The sequence below is a fragment of the Cricetulus griseus genome, chromosome 2, assembly GCF_003668045.3.
Source record: "Cricetulus griseus strain 17A/GY chromosome 2, alternate assembly CriGri-PICRH-1.0, whole genome shotgun sequence".
NCBI classification, from domain to species: domain Eukaryota; kingdom Metazoa; phylum Chordata; class Mammalia; order Rodentia; family Cricetidae; genus Cricetulus; species Cricetulus griseus.
In genome coordinates, this window is record NC_048595.1 from 373,794,212 (window position 1) to 373,814,813 (window position 20,602).

Here is a 20,602-nt window from a genome sequence, read left to right on the forward strand (position 1 = left end):
CACACATGGATAGATGATAAACAGGTTCTACTGTGGTCTCCTGTTTTTCCTCTTGCCCTAAGGGATGCGGAAGGTGGAGGTGTAGGCAAGGAGCCCAGAACGTACTATATGCCTCTTTGAGGAAATGTAGATACCTGTGATACCCCTAGGCCCACCTGATACCATAGAACCAGTATTTGCTCACAGCTTTTTATTTTTTGGCAGGGGGAGGGAGGGTATCTGATATAGTGTTTCTCTGTATTGTCCTGGCACTCGCTCTGTAGACCAGGCTGGCCTCAAACTTGCAGAGATCAATCTCTGCCTCCCAAGTGCTGGGATTAAAGCCATGTGCCACTTCCCAACTTTAGGGTCTGCAAACAATCTGGCTCATGTTGTCAACAGTACCCTCCCCATTCCAGGTGTATCCATTCAAATGTTATACAGGGGCATGCAGGACATATTGGTAGAGCCAGGCTCCCACATCTATCAGACACTAGAGTAGTTGTGAACTTGTCCCTGACGTCTCCTTGAAGTGGGAGAAGAAAATGCCCTAACAGGTGGCTTAGGCTGTGGCGCGTGCCGTTTGCTAAGGCAGCCGAGATCCCTGCATGGCACTACATACTCACCTCGTTACAGGTTAAAGTGCAGCCTGGCAGATTCTGACAGTTGATAAGCACTAACCCATTAAAGCAAAGATGAGGACCCTGAATTGCCAATGGGGCACTCTAAAAGTCCTCTGTCCAATTTGGCAGTTACCAGAACTTAGGGGTAAGGTATCCCTCAGTTCAGAACTGTCTCTACTATCAGAGCCAACAGTGGTTTGGAAGAGTAGGCCAACCCCAGTTAAGTTTGGCCCCTGTGCAGCACACAACCTAAGGCCACTAGCCCAACTTGTTGAATGGCCTGGTCCCATGGATTTGAGGCAGATTCTAAAGGTGCAGTGTGTATAATTCCTGGGCCCCTGGCGGTCAATGTACAAATTCCTCTCCATAATGGCCTCACCTCTAATAGAGATGCAGATCCAGGTTCCTACTAGGGGCACTGTGTAATCAGGTGCATCAACACAGGTGAGCCCTGTATGTCATCCTTTATTGAGTCCACATAGCTCTGAGCCTTGGTCATGCATGGACTAGTAGGGCAGGATAAGAACTCCCTGGGCTTTCCTGAGCTGTGACATAGCTCAGGTACTGTTCCTGAGCCACCGCTGCATGCTGCTGCCTCCTCCTATGCCCTGTTCTGCAGCTGAACAGCTTTATTCTCAGACTCCATCAGACTATAGAGTGGTTAGAAACCGTGTGATCCAAATCTTTCCAGCAATAGATCCTTAAGTGGGGGCCTGAGAATTTCAGTACCTAAAGCAGTGGCTGCACAGCACATATGGGTGTAGGCCATCTTCAGCAGCTTCCACAACCCAAGTAGGCTGAGGAAGGTTTTAGACAGCACTTTATTGATGCCCTCAGCCCCTGGTCAGCACAGACTCCCAGCACTGGCTTATACACCAGCTGGACTTAGGTGCCATCCCCAAGAGCAGGAGTGGGCCCCATAGGGGCAGACAGGCCTCCCAGACTAGGAGGAGTGTGCAGGTAGCCAGGAACCCCTCCAGAACTCCTGGCCCAGGTTAGGGAGGGCTGGCCCTTGGCAGTATCTCAGGCCCCTGCTGGGGGATCATAGTTGAGCACGTAGTAGTCGTGAACATACATGAGCACAGCCACTGGTTGCCCAATGATGAGTGTCACCCACACAGCTGCATTGCCATAGTTCCCTTGGAAGAAGCGGCCCACAATCCAGGCCAGTGGGATCTGAGGATACATGAGGCTACAATCAGGTGGGACTTGGCACAGATACAGACTAAGGGAAATAAGCTTCACTGAGTTGCTCACCTGAGCCATCATGGCTGTGAATGCCCAGAGGCGGAACATACGCAGGGGAATGCTCACTAGGTACTAGAATATGGGGACAAGAAGTCAGTGTTTCAGCTGGTGGCCACAACCCTGCCCAGAGGTGAGGTAGGATGTGCCCAGAGCACTAACCTCATGGAAGAAGGCTGAGGCCAGAAATACCCCAGTCCTGGCCAACCATCTGTTGCTGCCCAGTCGGAGCAAAGGCTTATAGAAGTGTCTGCAGAGCAAGGAAGCCATAGGATGAGGCTAATGCCATAGGACCCAGGTCCACAACCACATTCCACAGCTGTGTACACCACCCTACCTGCTGCACCACTTATGCACAGGGATATTCCAGTTCTGCCAAAAGTAGGTGACAGACTCAGCATTCCTTGGGGTCAAGAAACAATGGGATAAGCAGAGCATACTATGACCTACCCAGATCCCCAGAGACACACCACTCACCACCAGTCCCGGTAAAACTCGCGGTCTCCAAACTGCATGAGCTCTGCCACAGCATTCAGGCAGGAGTGGAAAAGCCAGTAGAAGAAGATTAGCCAGATCAGATGGTTGGGAACCTAGGGGAGACAGGGCTCCAGGTTAAGACTTCCCACTTACCCCTCACACTCATCCCACTGGAGCCTCTGACACTCACCGCCAGCTTCAAGAGACGCTCAATAATACGTGAATAGTCCATGTCCTGTGGAGATAGGCTGCCTCAGCTGGATGTGTCATCTACCCCATTCACCCCTGCCTGCCACATTGGAACCAAACCTTACCTTGAAGGGTTTCATGGAGTTCTGGATAGTAGGGACCATCCACTGCAAAGAAAGTACATTATTTTCCCTCAGCTATTCTAAGCCCTACCATGTACCCACTCACACCACTTACCTGTTGGATCAGCCCCACTTGAAGCTGGGTGAAAAAGAGCTGAGGGAAGAAGAGCAGCCCTCTGAGACTTGAGTTGCACACAGCCCAAGCCCTGCCCATACCAGCCCTCAAGGCCCAGACCTCACCATCTCAAGAACTCGTCGTAGCAGAAAGCGCTTTCGTATTCGGGGGGACCGAGGAAAGTTGAGTTCATAACACAAAGTCGGAGCAAAAATGAAGTAGTAGAGATCTAAAAGGGAAGGGTATGTGCTAGGACTACATAGCCCTGAACCTGACTTAACAGTCCTGCCTCTGGGAGCCCCAACTCCACAGCTCCTCACCTCGGTAGTTCAGGTTGTCTGGATAGCTCACAGTTTGCTGAGCAGCAGCCCCACTGACTTTCTTTCCTGCAGAAACTGCCAGCAAAGCAAGACAGCAGGGTGAGCCATGCAGCCCGGGCTTAGTCCTATAGGCAAATCCTAGTCCTGACAGCCTCTTACCAGCTTTGGCCTTGACCCTTCGCTGGCGGCACCACAGGTTGACATCCCGATAGGAAAAGAGCTTGAGGAAGATAATGGAGTATGATGCCAGAGCAAACACGGAACCCACTGCAAGATAGATGCATCAGTCATGTCTGCCCATACACCACAGTTAACATAGCTATGGCCATCCGTGTCACATGAACAACATGGAGTCAGCTCAATGTGGGGTGGGATGGTTGGGATGGAGGCACACCTGGAGTGATGGACTCAACCAGCAAGGCCACAGCTGCTGGGAAGCAGAGGATGGTGGCCAGGTTAACCACATGTAGCAGCAGCCCCATCTGCTCTGTCAGGGCACCCTGGAGAATGAGGGAGAGAACATTCAACCAAGTCCTCTGCCCTGGGAAAAGGCCATTAGGCCTAGTAAGAAGAGCCTATTAGCCAGGACGTGGTGGCACACGCCTTTAATCCCAGCCTGGTCTACAAAGCAAGTTCCAGGACAGGCTCCAAAGGTACACAGAGAAACCCTGTCTCAAAAAAGAGCCTATCACAAGCAGGCCGCTGTAGCAAGGGGGGTGGAGACACCACTTACCACTGCGAGGCGCTTCTCAATCTGAAATGCAGCCACAGGAAAGATGTTGGATGCTGAGGACAGAAGCATCACAGGACAGGTTCAGGCCCTGGTCAGCCTGTTCCCCCACCCATGGCCCTTCTTGGAGTACAGCTCACCAATAATCAGACATGGGGCAGGCCAGCTGTAGGGGTCCTTCAGAAACAGAGATACCACTTGGATGGGATCTACCAGGATGCCATACCTGAGGGTGGGGCAATGGGGGCCTGAGTAGAGGTGGGTCTCACGGCCTGAGCAGGCAGGGGTGAGATAAGAGGGGCCTGGAAAAGGTACTCACTTGATGAGGTTCTCTAAAAATAACCTGGCATTACTCAGGATCTGCAAGAGACAATCAGGAGGGTTTAGCCCTCACGGTGCTAAAACAGTCTACCCAATCCCAGCACCTCTGGCACTTGCCCAGGGTATGGGTCCCTTCAGTGCCTAGTTGAGAGACAAGAGGCTATTACAGGCCTTGAGGACAAGAAAGGCAACAGAAAGACCCATCAAAGCAGAAAAGAGCAGGGGTGGATTTTTCTGTACCAGAGTCAGCTACTCTAACAATACTCAAAGCTCCAAGAGTGTGTGGCCCCGGTGTAGCTCATCTAAAGACTGGGCCTCTGGACTCTAGCCTGAGAGAGTTTGGTCTCCATCTCATAAGCAACAGACACAGGCCTGGAACCACCAACCTGGCCAACTACCCAAACAGATAGAAGCAGTGGACAATACTGACAAGGGAACACTGGTGAGGTTCTTTGCCTGGATAGTCAGAAGGCACCATAGGCACCATGGAGATGGTACAACTAACCAAGACCTCTGTCCAGGGAAAAGGTGCTGAAATCATCAGCAAACTTTCAGGGTACAATAGGGTAGAGTCCCTTCCCTACTAGATAACCAAAGAAGCCATGCCTAAAGCAGGAAGGAACAAACACTTCTGGGCAAGGGTGATAGTTATCAGACCATAGCTGGGTGTTAGAAGCAGGGTGATGATAGCCCTTTGCCCCTGACCCACCCATCAGGCTGTCCCTTTGAACCTTGGACTCCAAAGGCTTCTGGGGTAGAGATACCTAGCCCCAGTAGGAACCAAGCCCTAGAGGCAACAGGTTTGGACATAGTATAGCACCCCAACCACCAATACCCAAGGCTGAAAGAAAGGGACTAGATAGAAGACCTACAAAGCAGTGGCTGGTTCTGCCCACATGGCATAGGGCATACATCCTCAAGATTTTTCCCATACTTTTCTCGGGAGGCCACAGAGTGTCCTTCCTCAGACTCTCAGCCTGAAGAGCAACCAATACTCCCCTCATCTCCCTGTTCTCCCATATCACACCTACGTAGCCAAGGGGGACCTGAGACACAGCCAGAGTATTCAAGATACTCTTTTTTTTTTTTTTTTTGAGACAGGGTTTCTCTGTGTAGCTTTGGAGCCTATCCTGGCACTCGCTCTGGAGACCAGGCTGGCCTCAAACTCACAGAGATCCACCTGCCTCTGCCTCCCGGGTACTGGGATTAAAGGCGTATGCCACCAATGCCCGGCAAGATACTCCTCTTCTCTACTACCACTGAGCTGCCTACAGTGCTAGCCTGGGATCTAAGAGAAAGCCAATGTAGCCACTGCAAGGACCAGGCCCTGCTTCCTCCCAACCAGCCTTGTGCCACCAGCTACAGAGCTATGGCCTTCAAAGGGCAGAGCCTGTATCCAAGGCAAGGGCACCCTAAAAGATTCTGCCACAGGTGGCTTCAGTGAGTCTGCTCCCACATTCCTACTCACCAGCATCACCACACACCAATTCAGGATGCCACGGTAATTGCTGAAACCACTGTCTGAGCTGAACAAAGATTCTTGCAGACGATGGCACCTAGCAAAAAGGAGACAGGACCCTGCCCAGTAAGCAATAACCAGTAGGACAGGGATAAACTCACCATGACCCACTACTGCCCCAGATATCTTTTCTACCTAGAATCCATTATCCATATTTACAAGCAGGAAGAGGAGCCAGGCAAGGCCATTCTGGTGTCTATATAGTTACTGGAGGAAAAGGTCTCAGAACCACCCAGGGGACTTTCCCTCTAAGCAAAAGAAAATGTCCATCACAGGATGAAGAGACTAGACAGGCTTCCATGGAGTTTGAGCTCCAGAAATTTCCAACTGCAACCAAGCTCTTGGGCCACAAAGATATGTGCGGATCTACCGAGTATTGCTAGGGCAGCAGGACAGGTGGAGTCTACCTTGCCCAATCTGCCCATCCCACCTACCATACCACTCATGGAGGGGTCCCCACCATAGCCAGGAAAAGCATTCTCCCTACATTTAGACACACAGACCCACTATAATAGCTGGCCAAGTGCCCAGCCTTAATGTACCTTTTTGAGGAGCAGTGATTTGGCCCTCTCTACTCATGTTAAGTTCTGTGTCCCTGCCTTGGTTCAGGGGCCATGAGGCAACTACTTGGGCCTGATGACAGGGAAACTCCCAAAAAAGAGGCTCCTTCCTACCATTGAAAGCTCTCACCCAGTGATGGGATATAGGACACCCAAATAGACAGTGCTTGTGAGGAAGTATACCAGGCCTGGCAGATGAGCACTGTGTGACTAGGATAAGGCCCAGACTTGACTCCTGGAAAAAGACAACAGGCACATCCCAGAGCCCTAGTCCCAGTAACTAATGCCCTCAACTCCATACCAACTGTTGCTCCACCTTGCCCTCCAGCTGCTATGCCACCAGGAAGCCACACAGAATTGAGCAAGACCTAGATCTTGTAAGCAAAGAGGCTAGGGCCTCCCCTTCCCTCTCACCATACACCTCTACCCTGGAACTTCTGATGAGGAGCAGGCCGGGAAACCTATCATAGGTACTATCCCACAGATGCCCTTTTAGGGCTGACCTTGCCTCATAATAAGGGGCAAACCTTATTATGGTTGGAAGTCTGACAGCCCTTTCCAGAAGAGGGATCAAGGAGTCTAAGGGGCAATGCCAACAAACCCAATCTTTGCTAACAAGACTACAATCTTTTTCCCTTTTTCAAGACAGGGTTTCTCTGTATAATAGTCCTGGCTATCCTACAACTCACTATGTAGAGCAGGCTGGCCTCAAACTCACAGAGATCTGCCTGCCTCTGTCTCCTGAGTGCTGGGATTAAAAGCATGTGCCACCACTGCCAGGCTCAAAACTGAGATAAAAAAAAAAAAAACAAAACAAAACCTGACAGTAGTGGTGCATACATTCAATCCCAACACCCAGGAGGCAGAGGAAGATGGATCTCTGAGTTCAAAGACAGCCTAGTCTACAAAGTGGACAGCCAAGGCTTTACAGAGAAACCCTGTCTCTTAAAAAGGAGAGAGAAGGCTAGAGAGATGGCTCAGTGGTTAAGAGCACTGGCTGTTCTTCCAGAGGAACCAGGTTCAATTACAAGCACCCACATAGCAGCTCACAACTGTCTGTAATTTCAGTTCCAGGGCATCTGACACCCTCATAAAGACATGCATGCAGGAAAAACACCAATGCACATAAAATAAAAATAAATTGCCAGGCGGTGGGGGCACATACCTTTAATTCTAGGGAGGCAGAGGCAGGAGAATCTGTGAATTCGAGACCAGCCTGGTCTACAAAGCAAGCTCCAGGACAGGTTCCAAAGCTACACAGAGAAACCTTGTCTGGAAAAGAGAGAGAGAGAGAGTGAGAGAGAAAGAGAACGCTCCTGGTTAGTTGGGGTAGTCACAACCCTCTTACTCTCCATGCCATGCTTGAGTCCAACTCACTCCCAATTGTCCATTTCTTCAGGACTAGTCTTCCAGCATCTATACACTTGGCCCTCGACAGAAGCCATATGATATGAATGTGGTCTCTACCTGAGTCCTTGTTTTCTCTCCTAATCTGCACCTGCCTTCCGATTGCTGCCCTTGTTTGGGGTATACCCCCAAACTGGTCTCACTGGCTTGATGTGGCTGTCCTTAAGAGGCAGCCATATAAATAAATAAATAAATGAGACAAGCAAGTAGGCATCTCTGGGTCTGTCTAGTAGACCTTCCTACCAGTCCACTCCTACAAGCTGATGCCTTATGCTTTCAGCACAACTATCCCAAAGACTCCTGGACCCAAAACCACATGGCTGGCCTCTGTGCCACAACCCACCAACTACTGCCTGCACATAACCAAAGCTGTTTCACAAGACTGACCTCTCTCCCCTTTGGGTAACCAAGGAGCCCATGCTCCTTTTTCTGTGGCCAACTCCAGAATGAAAACAGAAGTAGAGAATGGGTCCTCCTTTGCAGAGCTGACAGTAAGCAGACAATCTGTTTTGTGTTTTAGGAGAATGGTCTGTGTAGCCCAGGCTGGCCTTGATGATCCTATGATCCTCATACCTTAACCTCCCAAGTGCTGGTATTGCAAACATGTGCCACCACTTGGGATGCCTTGCCTGGTTTAGCAAACAATGTCTTAAGAGATTATTTTCTGGTTCCTTCTGTTCGGCTTCCAATTCCGTCTTAAGTGCCCATGCCAATGTCTCAGGGCCCTCTATGGACTGCCTATCCAGCATCTTTTTTTTTTTTTTTTTTTTTTTTCCGAGACAGGGTTTCTCTGTGGCTTTGGAAGCTGCCCTGGATCTAGCTCTTGTAGACCAGGCTGGTCTCAAACTCACAGAGATCTGCCTGCCTCTGCCTCCTGAGTGCTAGGGTTAAAGGCGTGCGCCACCACGGCCCGGCTCCATCCAGCATCTTGAAGGGAACATTCCCACTGCTCTGCCTCCACTCATGCTACTTCCTCTCTTCATAAATCAGATACATGTGTCCCAGGGGGGGAAGCTCCCATCCACCAATGCTTGCAAAGGTCCAGGCTTGCCACTGTGACCAGAAGCAAGTGGGCTGAAGGGCAGGCTGCAGAAATGGCCAGCAGGGAAAAGAGGAGCTGTTTGTGCCACCCTCTCACCTACTAAAGGGCCTGCGCATGTCTTGTGCCTTGTAGCTGTCCTACACTCATTCCCTGAGGCCAAAAGGACAGGATAGCTGGCCTTCCCTACTATATCACCCAGACCTACTCAGGTAAACCACACATAGAGCAAGGAAACACTAGCATCCTCTCTTGCTTCTCCTTCAACCCACAGAAGCATTGTATGACAAGAACATACCCATCGCCACACATGCCAAGGTCTACACCACACTCATGGATCAATCTCCAAGTATGGACTTCATCTGGGGACCACAGTTCAGATTCAACACCAAATACAAAGAGAAGGGAGCAGAATGCCAGCTCCTCTCCCAACCGATACCTGACACTTCCTCTGTACTGCCATCTGGGCCAAGCCCTGGGGTATAAGCTCTTCATAATTGCCAGACTCTACAGGAGATGTACAAAAGACATTCAGGGACAAACACCCTGGGGAAAAAACACCACCATAAGGTCTTGCTTTGGGTGTCCGTGAATGTGTGCAATCTGTAAAGATGAATAGTAGACAGGACTTACAGCCTAACCTTGCCAAAGGGTGCAAGAGCTCAATGGCTCAGCGTAAAGGGAGCAGGAAGTACAGAGGAGGGGAGTATACAGAAGCTGAAGGAGTCAAGAGGAAGAGTGAGAGAAAGGTTGCACTGCCAAGAGCAACAACAGAAGGAGGGGGGAGTTGGCAATGGGGCAAGCTACAGGCCAACTCTAAGAAGACAGTCAGAGCTTGGCCCCCCAACAGGAAGAATGGAATCTAGTGCCTCAACTAGGAGGCCTCCAGTCCTGTGGCATCCCCTAATGGATGAGGCCCATGAGGGTATAACAAGCTCCCCACCCCCCACCCCCCACCCCTCACCCCCGTCTCTGCAATCTACCATCCATCTATGGGGAGGGGCATCACAGCAGAGACTCTTTACACACACACACACACACACACATATTTCCTAGCTTTGCATGAAACTCACGCCAGAGCACACAGAAAAAGTTCAGTGACCATCTAAGATGGGATTGCTCTCTCTTGCCTATCCCTGGTCCACGACTGAGATGTCCCATCCATCTAGAGGTCATACTAGCAAAACTCCTGACTCCCAAAGGGAAGGGCAACAAGGGCAGTCAGTATAGGGGAACTCTAAGACCCTTAATATCTTTTCAGATGGAGCCAGGCATGGACACTTTTAATCCCACCACATGGGAGACAGAGGCAGGTGGATCTCTGATCAAGGCCAGCCTGGTCCATAGAGCTAGTTCCAGAACAACCAGGGCTACAAGGAGAAACCCTGCTTGTCTGTTTGCTGGTTTGGTTTGTTTGTTTTAAACAAAGTAAAATAGAGAGAGAGAAATCAGCATCTTCTCAGATGGAAAGTGGGAAGTCAACCTCCCTCAAGAGCTGCTTTGGATTAAAAAAACCACCATCCTTCTGAGGAGGGCTAGTCTCCTCCCCCACTGTGCCTTCATGGCATTCTTACCTGACCTTTGTCCACAATGTGTGAGGCTGGCCTCATGATGAAGTTATCTTATCTCCCTGGTGAACTGTGAACACCCAAGGGCAGTTGGGGGCCCCCTTCCCATAGTATCCACTAGAAAAAGGTTCTATCGATACAAACAGAGCAAGTCTTTGCGTCCACTTCCTCCTAGCCCCTCAGCTATTTCCTAACCCATAGTTACTAAAGGGTCCCCTGATGAACACCAGAAAGATCCAGCTTGAGGGAAGCAGTCAATGCTGCCAAAGAACATGGTGCATTCCTCCATCTCTTACAGTCATTCAGCTAAGCAGGGCCTCTCCCATAGGTGTATCCATACCGAACCTCTTCCCAGTATTCCAACCAGGGGATGAAAGTCTCAATTAGTAATCAGCTCTGTCCCTATAGCCTGCAGTCATTGTGGTAACAAAAGCAGGACTTCAGGTCCTCCTACTTACAGGAAGAGAGCTGAATAAGCCGTGCAGCCACTCAGTTAGTACAAGAAAACTTCCTGTACTGTCCCCTGCCCTGGGCAAATGCCCATTCCCCTCTTCTCAAACAGGTTGTGTCCTCTGGAGCCTATAGCAACCTTCTACCCAGAGGACACTCCTCATAGTTCTGCAAGGGTACCTCTTCATCATAACCCTCCCCAGAAAACAGCTACCTCCTTCTATAGAAGAAAGCTCATTTCACCACCAACTAGGGCTCCAGACTTCCTGCCACCCATCCCTCAGAAAAGACCACAAGGGACCCGCCTCAAGGTGTGCTTCCCTTAGCAATCTGGTAAAGGGGTTGCCACCTACTCCTCTGCCCCGGCTTCCTGGTTGGCTACTCGACCCCACCTGGGTGACCTTGGCAAGTGACCCTCTCCCAGGGGACCCCCAGACTCGGGACTCGCAAAGCTGAGGCCACCTTTTAAGAACTGGGAGCGTCGCTGGGGAGATCAGATGTAGGGGTCAGGCGCTCCGCTACCTCAGCTCCCAATGACCGTCGCCCACGTTGGTGTGTCTGTCTTTGTCCGGGGTAGGGACTGGAGCTGGAGCCGGAGCTGGCGCGTCACCCCCAGCGCCCAAGTCAGGGCCCACAGCCGCGTCTCGCACCTCCTCTTCGGCGGCCGTGGGCCCGCCGCCACCCTGAACGGGGACCCGCGAGCCAGTCCTCCGACGCCGAGAGCCGCCCGCGCCTCCGCGGTCGCCCATGGCCTCGGCCCGCACCTCGTCGCGGCCCACTCGAGGCCCGCCGGCTTGCAGCGCCCGTAACCCGCGGCCCCGCCTCTGGATCCTGAGCAACGGCCTCTGCCGCCGCCCCCTGCCGGCTTCCGTAGCAGGCGCAGGCCACAACTACCTCTGGGAGGACGAGGCTGGGCTGCTGAGGAGCAGGACTGGCGGTGGCGCACCCTCAGAGTCCATTTGTAGTCCCAGGCCAACCGGGGGCGGGGCCTGAGTGAAGACGCGAGCAAACTGGGAATTATGGGAGCAGGCCGCGGAGCCTCCTGGGAGTTGAAGGCGCCGCGAGTCAATGGCGCACAGCACACTGGGAACTCCACAGGGCTGGGGCAACTTTGCGCGCAGTTGGGCTGTGAACTTGGGTGGAACTGGTCCAAGGTTCTGCTTCCAAAGAACAAGGTGGACCGCTAAGGACTGCACCGGCTCTCTGGCAGCTGCGCAGTTCCCCTGACTTCTTGCCTGCCCCTTGTCCCACTTCTGTAAATACATAGTTTCGTCATCCCTCTACCCAGCAGCGGTTTGGGTGTGGGTCATTTATGAAACTGTGCATGCACTGACGTCTTGCGGCCCCAGATCCGTGTTCCTGCGCACAACACCGCTAGCAGCCCTGGCACCGTTGTTCTCCGAGAGATCCCTAGCTGCTAACAGGAAAGGCTTTAAATGGACCTTAAAGGACTTACCCGGTCAAAGGATCAAGCTGGAGAAATACCCAGACTCATATCACAGCAAGTCTGGGCAACTGCCCAGATGTTTGTTAAATGAAGCAACTCATTAATCACCATGGCCTCTTCCTCCATCGCTTCACACCCCAACCCACACCCCGGTCCCGGGCCTGACATGCAACCCTCCTGGATTACACATCACAGTGCATACATCCTGGACCTCAGGAAACACCTGATTTCCTTCAGAAACACTATAAGGACCAAGGTGAATAGTGACTTGCTCTTCTGTAGATAGCAGGACCAAGAAGCACCTCTATAGGACAAGCAAGTGCTCACCCTGGGATTGGTAGCCTCTCCTGGGGGGGGGGGAGGCACCAACCTTCATATTGAGATCACCCCACTTCTGTAGTATCCATTGACTCCTTCCCTCTTGTCTTTCATCATGCCACATACCATGATGAGCAAACTAGGCTACCTTGCAGGTGTCTTCGTGTAGTGTTCAGAGAAAGGCAGCCCTGGGCATGGACATTTGTGGATCAGAACCAAACTGATCTACTTAGTCTCCCAGAACATTCCTTTGTTGCTGGCCCAGCATGCCTCTCAGCTAGGCCTAGGCAAGGCAGGGCTGAATCTTTGTGAATACTGATTCCCAAAAGGAAGCAGAGTGAAAGAAAATGTCTCCTTGAGAACCTGAAGTGTGAGGGTCAGTCATATGAGCTCTGCCATCCCTTCCCTACTCCCGACATGTCAGTAAACATGTTATCACATGTACATGGAATAGCATTCTGGCTGCATCAACTTTCAGTATGAAACCAGAAACTAAAAGTGGGAGATTGAGGTTCAGGCTGCCACTCGGGCCAGAGATGAATTCGCACCATCCAACAGAGTACAAGATCTCCTTGGAAGCAGTAATTCATTGACATCCAGGTTTAAAGCTGTCAGCCTGCAAGAAGCCATGGGAGTAAAGGGACCTAAGCCATCAGAAATGATGGCCCTGTGGAAACCTGTGACAAAGAGGTGGAACCTGTATCAGAGTACCAAGTACCAAGGCTGGAATGGATGACTGTGCAGACAGCTTCACTATCAAAATCTAGGGTGAAGTATGACCCAGGGTGTCAGGAGAAAAGAAAAACTATAGATGAGATTGACTGGGAATAAAGGTGTGGATGGAAGAATTGGAAAGGAAATCATGACCTCCTTACTGGAGGTAGCAGCAAAAGGGGTCTGGGCCTTGGAGTAACGAGCCTTGCAAGCCTGATGGAGTAAGAGGGCTAGGAGGGTTTTGGAAGTTTACAAACAGCTTCAGGCTGACCCCAGCATCCTGAGGCCACAAACAGACTAAGGGCACCTGCTGGGGAGAGTTTACAGTGATAGAGAAGTAGGTTCACCTCTGCCCTCCAGGAATTTGTTTCCATCCTTCTGGCCCACCACCCTAAAAGAATAGCAACAACCAAGACCCTGAAACTGTGGAGTCCCTGAGCCTCAGGTTCCTCTTTTGCAAATGAATCTCTTCCCAACCAGATAGTGACAGCTAAGAGCCTTCTGCAGGGAACCTGGCTAACAACTTCTCCCAGTGCCAGATGTGACTTCACTCCTGTTGTTCCTGCTGTCCAAGCTTCCCAGAGTAGGGCCTCCCCCACAGGAATACTCTCCAAGCTGCTGGCATATAGGCCATGACCTGCTGCGGATATCGCTCTCTTCCCTGTTACCACTGGATGGAATCTGAGTGGGTCTGGGCCCTTTTCTTGCCAGGATGTAGGTAGTAGTTACGCTGGCTCTGACCTAAGATTGACCTAGTTTGGCCACATTGTACACAGGGTATTTGAGCCACTCAATCACACCTGCTTACCTGCTTGCTAGGGGTCATTTCTGGGTGAGCCATCCACCCCCTGTCCCTGTGGCTCTCTCTACCCAGCACAGCCTTGCCTCCTATATTCCCTCTGTCCGCCTTGTCCAGAATCTGAGGGTGATGGGTGGCTGCAGAAGTGCCTCTGCCCCTGGGAATCTGCAGGAGCACACTCCTTCATTCTTAGTGATCTGATTGAGAGCAGCAGGCCTCCAAGGGAGGAACTAGACCCTAAAACCTCTGCTGTCCCATTTCCTCTAACACCATCTCAGAGTATTGCTAAGGATGAGGAACCCAGAGCTGTTGATACAGCTGCAGAAGCACTAAGGAGAACTGAGTGGAGGCATCCCAGGCCAGGAGACTGCAGCCCCTGGTGTATGTTTCAGCCATTTTAGGCAGGACCTGACTTTGGGCTAGAGGCCCAGACGCTATGAGCGCCCTGAGACAGAGCAGATTCGCTTGTCCAGGGGGAATGAATTGTCAATGACTTTGCCTTCAGACAGATGCTCCACAGATCCAGCTTGATGGCAGACCCTCTCCAATAAGAGAAGGGCCAAGGCCACTGCTTCACTTTAGATTCCCAGCCTTCCAGAACCGGGAATTCTCCCTTTAGACACTCTCAGATACCCCTAGCAGCACCCCAACAGGACACGTCAGTCAACACTCCAAATTCTATCAAGAGTGGCATTTATTCTCCTCGTGGAGGTGCGGCGCTCCGAGGAGCTGGTGCTATTGTGCTTAGGAAGGAGGTCTGTCCGTCCGTCCGTCTGTCCGGCCGGCCCGGCCCCAAACGGGGGCAGAAGAGGGACACGGCCCGAGTAAAAATCCCGGCCTGTTGCGGGCCAGGAGTATGTACAAGGTGGCGGGGCGCAGGCGGGGGTGGGGGCGGGGCGGGCCGGCAGCCACAGCCCCCACCCGAGGGCCCCCCGCACCTCGGGCCCTACTTGTAGAATCAGTACAAAATAGGTGCTACCTAAACGTTCCTTCTACCTGAATTCGCTAAGTCGGTTATTGTGCTGCTTAGTTATGGGGGCAGGAGGGGGCCCATGGCTTTCCACGGCGGCAGGGTGTGGGCAAAGCGGGAGATCCTGGCGGGCCCACAACCCTTCCAGCCTTCTCCATAGGTAGGTAGACAGGAGTAAGGAGTGGGGTAGGGGTGGGCGCCTCTGTGTGCGTGTGCATGCGGCACAGGCTGGCAGGCCCAGGCTAGGAACTGTGGGCATTTCGCCAGATGGAGTAAGAGGGTTGGATATGGGCACTGCTATGCTAGGCCTGTGGGTCCGCACCAGGAGGGTAGCCAAGCTTGGTGCTGGGATGAGGCTGGCCATACCATATACTCCAGCTTGTTGGACCTTAGCAGCACAGAGACAGCAGAGCCTCGTATCTCAGGGAATCAAAAAATGGGTACCTGTAGGGGTGGCCCTGGTGAAGCTGGGCCCGGAGACCCTAGGACCTGTCCGATTTGAGCTGGGAACATAAGGCCCAAGTCAAAGGCAGAGCCTGACTACATCCAGCATAAACGGGGACTGAGGTGGGTAGGAGAGGCCATATGGGCCCAGGGATCCAGCCCTCTGCAACTGCCTTCCACTCTGGCCTACCCAAGCTTGTTGGGCCCCTGTCACTGACAGGCACCTCCCCGAAGGTTGCCATATCTCTGACGGTTTCAGGAATGGGCCTGGCATATTGTAGGTACCCAATGATGAGTCGGTGAGTGATGAAGGACTGACAGAGAGGCTGTGGTTGATACCATTCCATTCCAGTCTCTGGAACCATGACGCCTGCCGGGCTCTGCCCTGGGATAAGGAATGGGGAAAGAAAGTCTGCGTGGCCGGCCCCGCGCAGCATCCCTGATCTAGGGGCCTATGGGATGGGTAGGGCAGGGGATACCTGATTCTCAGTAACTCTAGAGGCTGCGGCAGCTTCACATGCAGTGCGCATTATTGCTCTATAGTCTGCATCGGACTAACTAAGAAGGGGAGCGGGCAGCCCCGGGAAGGGTCGGGAAGAAGGGTGGGACTGCATGCAGTGATGTCACAAAGGCGGCGGCCAATAGGGCGGGCCCTTGGGGTAGGGTCACCGCCGAGGCTTTGGCATAGACGGGTGAAAGTTGGCGACCGAGTGGGGCGGGGCCTGGGCCTCCGGGAAAGGGCCGGCCTCTGTGAGGCAAAGCTCAGGGGCAGAGGAAGTGGTCCAGGACAACCTAAGCCCCAGGCGTCGGCGGGAAGAATGAGGGTTCGGCGCCCCCTCCCTGACCCGAGTGCAATCCGTTCATAAATAAAACGTATAAATACAGAAAGAAAGAAACCCGACGCGTCCGCAACCCCCGCCCCCAGGGGGCTTTACCCGCAAAGCAAATACAGAGGTGTGTAGAGGGCAGTGGCACGCCAGCCTGCCGGCCCGGGCATCCGTCCTCCAACACCCGAAGCCTGGGGAGCGAGGGAGGGGGCCCCGGGGCAGGGTGGGATCGGGGTCTGAGTAGGTCGGATAAGTTCATGCGATTCCGATATGCGTCATTATTATTCGTTATGGAGGACAGAGCCCCGGAAGCCGGGCTGGAAGAATTCGGATTTGGCAAAGGATGCGAGGTGAGGGTAGGAGGGAGGCTCGGACTGAGGCCCCAGAAAGAACCCGAGGGAGAGGGTTGCCGCCGTCCGCGCCCCTCCCCATCCCCAAATCGTCTAGCACTCCCGGGAGGTCTGCAAAGCCTGTGGAACAGAACGCCTCTGTGGCCCGCCTGCTCTCCTGCTCCTCCAGCCAGCTGCCCGGGTGGAGCTGACTCCCTGGACGCTGGGCTGAAGGCTTGCTTGGCCTGGAAGGCTTGGGAAAGGGTGGGGAAGACCTGAGTCTCTGCAACGCGATCCAGGGGCGCAGAGGAGGGAGGAGGGTGCTCCTTACCTCACCTCACCCCTGTCTTCAGAGACCCAACTAAGAGATGAGGTTCGGTTCTGGGTCTGGTCGACCCTATTGCTGGGAGAAAGCCTGGGGCACCCTGGAGGAGAGGGGAGGGGTTTCAGGATGGGTCTCCCCTCGGGACCCTATTGCTTGAAGGGGCTGGCAAGCCTCCTGGCGAGCGGGGCGGGGTGGGGCCGGCTCCCTACCCCTATTGCTGTGAGGAGGGGCCCGCCCTCCAGCCCCTCGGCCCGGACGCCAGCGGAGACTTCCCTGGGGGGGCCCCGTATTGCTGAGAGCCGACCTGGCTAGCGGAGGCCCCGCTGCCCTAGGCTTGAACCGGGCTGAGCTGCGGCGGCGCAGGGGTTGCGGGGCCGCCGGCGCCGCCCTTGAAGCAGGCTGACTCGTAGTGCTTGTTGAGATAAGACTTGAGCGCGAAGCTCTTCTTGCAGCGCTTGCACTGGAAGTGCTTGAAGGCGGAGTGCGTCTGCATGTGTGCGCGCAGGTTGGAGCGGTCTGCGAAGGCCTTGCCGCAGTGCGCACAGCCGAAGGGTTTCTCGCCCGTGTGAGAGCGCATATGGCCCTGGAGCAGCCAGGGCCGCGAGAAGGCTTTGCCGCACACGCCGCACTTGTGGCGCAGATCGTGCGTGAGCAGGTGCATAGCCATGGCCGGCATGGACACGTACACCTTGCCACACGTTGGGCAACGCCTTGCCAGCTGGCTGTCCAAGCTGCGGTGCGTTTGCTTGTGGCGGCTCAGGTTCGACGACGTGGCATAAGTTTTGCCGCACTCGCCGCACGCGTGCCGGCCACCAGCGCCCGGGGCTCCTGGCCCGGAACGCGCCTCGGTGCCCGCCCCCACGCGCGTGCCGCCCCGACTAGCCGACCCTGATCCAGAGCCTCGCGTGCCCGGCCCGCCCCCACCTCCAGTGTCGCTGTCGGGGGCCGCCACCGAGGCTGTGGAGGTGGCCGCGGCAGCGTTGGCATTAGCAGCTTTACGGCGTGAGCGCCCATCAGTGATGAAGAAGGCGTCAGCCGCGTAGCCCTCGCTGACCGCCGCGTCGCCGTTGATGTAGCCGCCCGCAGCAGTAGCCAGCTCTGGGCGAGGGGTGGGCGGCGGTGCTGAGCCAGAGGCCGCGGGACCCAGCTCTCCGCGCACAGCCGCAGCATACATAGGCTCCGGGGATGGCCCTTTGAGCAACGCCGCCTCAGTGTCGCCATCGTAGACAGACGCAGGCCCCACGTAGTCACTGAGGTATCCTGCAGGCGGAGGCGGACAGACAGACAGCGGGAGGGGAACAGAGCATCGGGCAAGACACACGCAAAGCGGGCCGCGGGAGACGGAGAAGACACGGCGGGAGACGTTGGGGTTCGGAAGGAAGGCGATCAGGGATCAGGACAAAGGAGAATGGGTCGGGGACCACGGGGCAGAGAGGATGGAGACCGTGGGGAGGGGAAGAGGGAAGAGAAGAGAGACAGCAGAGGATGAGACAGGGCCAGGAAGGGCTCCTCCCCCGCCGCCCAAGCGCCCCGCCCCCGCGCGGGGAGGAGAGAAAGATGCATCTTCGGGCGCGGCTGCCCCCCTTCAGCGAGCCTCAAGGTCAGGGGGGAGGGGCGGCGCTCCTCTCTTCCTCCTCCCCCTTCCCCTCCCCCTCGGGTTCTCCCCACTTCAGCAGTTTTCCTTGATTATGCAACACACTGCAGACCCGCCGTGCACAAAGCCAGGGCCTCCAGCCCAGAGACCCCAGCGGTCCTGCCTCTTCGGGGTCCCTGGGGTTTTCTTCAGGCTCCAAAACCTGCTTCCAGACTTGATGCTGTCCCTCTGGTTCCCTAGGTGTGCCAACAAAATCCTAGCGACTTCTACCTAGCCAGCATCTATCTCTGGCCATCACCAGTACTTCCCCCTCGTCACCCGTCTCTCCGACCACTTACTGGACTTGAGCCCTACCCTTGCAGCTTGAACTCATTTACCTCTACCCACTACTTTCCATTATCCTGGGTCCTACTTTGGTCCACATTCTCTTTTTCTCCGCGGGCCCTAACCCTTCTAGGGACCTTCTTGAGCCCCCAACAGGGGACTAGGAAGACTGCCAGAGCATCCGCTAGGGGACATGTTAATAGAGACAAGCTGCAGGTGGACATCGTTCATGCCAGTAACTGCCGTTGTTCCCAAAGTACAAGATGGATCTCACGATCTCAGAATTATAAATGCATACCCTTCACAATGCAGGCTCTAGTTCTTTCAGGGTTACACTTAGGCTCTCAGAAATCATCGGGCCTGGTGTCATCTCACAGGGTATGCTGCCCACTTACCCTAGCGTTGGAACTCACCTCCCACAAATGCAGGGTCACATATGCAGCCATCCAGACACACTCTCAGTCACATGGTGCACATCGGCCTCAGTGTCACGTGGTCTCATGTAGTGGCACACAGGCAGGCACACACACAGGGTCACACACAAGCGCACAAAGTCACATGGCCACACGCAGTCACATGGGCCCACACAGGCTTATGCTCTTGCAGGTCACACTTGCTCTGCCATCGCACACTGCTGGCACTCCTGTCCCCGTTGCCTGCATGCTAACAGTTGTCCTTGAACTTGGGCTTCCTTACACAAAGAGCCTCTCCTGACTCCAATACCTTGGCTTCCCTTGCTCACCTCTTCCTCCCTAATCCTGAGTCCAGGGAAGATACTGCTGTTGCCTCTACTGGTACCTAGGCCCTGACAGGTGGGTGGCCCTGCCAGACCCCATGCCAACTCCCTAGAGCTCCCAGCATTCCCTAGTTAGCCCTAGCAAGGGGCTTTGAAGATGCAGCCAAAGAAAAGTGAAACAGATCCAGATTTCTGGGTGTGGGTTTGCATGTGCCCATATAACTGGGTCTTGTTGTGTCAGCAGGTGTCTATGCAGCTGTGTATGTTTCAGCGCAAGTGTGTGGGTCAGTGTGTGCCTTTAGTGCTTCCTGTTCCTGATCCCTCTTTCCTGCCTCTCTAGTACCCACACTCTGACCACCTTGGAAGATGTCTGGCCTTACCCTGCTCCCCTTTCCCCAGCCTTCATTCTCGGCTCCAGGTTCCAGCTTCAGGCTGCTTCCGCTGGATTTACATCCCCTCCTACCCTGCCACTCCACCCCCACACTCTGGCCACCCACCCCTTCCAGCAAAGCCCTGGGCCCTGCCCCAGCTGCAGTCTAGAGCGCACCTTTATCCTGCAGTCGCACTCCGAGATCGCTGCGGGCGCGCCCGTAGGAGCTGTCGAGGTCTGCCGAAGAGAATGTGTCAAGTTTGACCTTCTTAACCAGGAAGGACCTGGGCATGATTCCTGCGGGGCTCCGGCAGTGAGGACCTGCAGAGCCGGTGCTCGGGGGGACTGCGTCCGCGGCGAGGCCCCGTCACCATCCGAGGAGCGGTGGAAGCAGCACTGTCCCCAGTCTGGCCTGTGGATGCTGCTGGGCGAGTGTGATCCTCTCTTATTTCTGCCCTGCGTCTCCTCTTCTTCCCCTCCAGATCTCTCCTCTTTCTGTCTCTCTCTTTCTCCTTCCTTCCTTCCTTGCTTCCTTCCTTCCTTCCTCCTCTTCTCTTCTTTTCTCTTCTTTCCTTCCTTCCTTCCCTCCTCTGGTCCCGGCTTCCCAGCCCGCAGTGCCGCCCCTGGACAGGCGGGGGAGGAGGCTGGGGGGGGCGGAGAGGGGGGAGCGGCTCCGTCCCGGCCCGGAGGCTGCGAATGGGTGCAGGGCTGGCCCGGCCCCACGGCCCCTTCCCCTCCCCC

At 54.4% G+C, this 20,602-nt stretch overlaps 2 protein-coding genes across 2 annotated transcripts; both read right to left on the reverse strand.

The window, feature by feature from the left end:
* Nucleotides 1–1,355: 1,355 nt before the first annotated feature.
* Nucleotides 1,356–11,413, reverse strand: Dgat1 (diacylglycerol O-acyltransferase 1). The gene is made up of 17 exons (XM_027404254.2): nt 11,187–11,413; nt 5,590–5,677; nt 4,120–4,160; nt 3,941–4,026; nt 3,804–3,856; nt 3,465–3,570; nt 3,230–3,337; nt 3,071–3,145; nt 2,876–2,979; nt 2,751–2,789; nt 2,639–2,680; nt 2,515–2,559; nt 2,325–2,437; nt 2,185–2,250; nt 2,010–2,097; nt 1,860–1,922; nt 1,356–1,778 (listed from the first exon to the last, which is right to left on the reverse strand). Exons 1-17 carry the CDS (start codon nt 11,411–11,413, stop codon nt 1,626–1,628), a joined length of 1,497 nt encoding a protein of 498 aa, XP_027260055.1. The 3' UTR covers nt 1,356–1,625.
* Nucleotides 11,414–17,165: 5,752 nt separating this feature from the next.
* On the reverse strand, nt 17,166–20,399 carry Scrt1 (scratch family transcriptional repressor 1). Its single transcript, XM_027404279.2, has 2 exons — nt 20,039–20,399; nt 17,166–18,097 (listed from the first exon to the last, which is right to left on the reverse strand). The coding sequence occupies exons 1-2, from the start codon at nt 20,151–20,153 to the stop codon at nt 17,166–17,168; spliced, it is 1,047 nt and encodes a 348-aa protein (XP_027260080.1). The 5' UTR covers nt 20,154–20,399.
* Nucleotides 20,400–20,602: the final 203 nt, after the last annotated feature.

What these genes read in the sequence shown, in the direction of transcription:
- Dgat1 (XM_027404254.2), bottom strand. Translation starts at nt 11,413, where the DNA reads ATGGGCGACCGCGGAGGCGCGGGCGGCTCTCGGCGTCGGAGGACTGGC. An exon ending in ACTCCATGAAACCCTTCAAG is followed by an intron (nt 2,560 to 2,638) that starts GTAAGGTTTGGT and finishes CTATCTCCACAG; the next exon opens with GACATGGACTATTCACGTAT. An exon ending in TCACAGCCATGATGGCTCAG is followed by an intron (nt 1,779 to 1,859) that starts GTGAGCAACTCA and finishes ATGTATCCTCAG; the next exon opens with ATCCCACTGGCCTGGATTGT.
- Scrt1 (XM_027404279.2), bottom strand. Translation starts at nt 20,153, where the DNA reads ATGCCCAGGTCCTTCCTGGTTAAGAAGGTCAAACTTGACACATTCTCT. An exon ending in AGTGCGACTGCAGGATAAAG is followed by an intron (nt 18,098 to 20,038) that starts GTGCGCTCTAGA and finishes CTCCGCCTGCAG; the next exon opens with GATACCTCAGTGACTACGTG.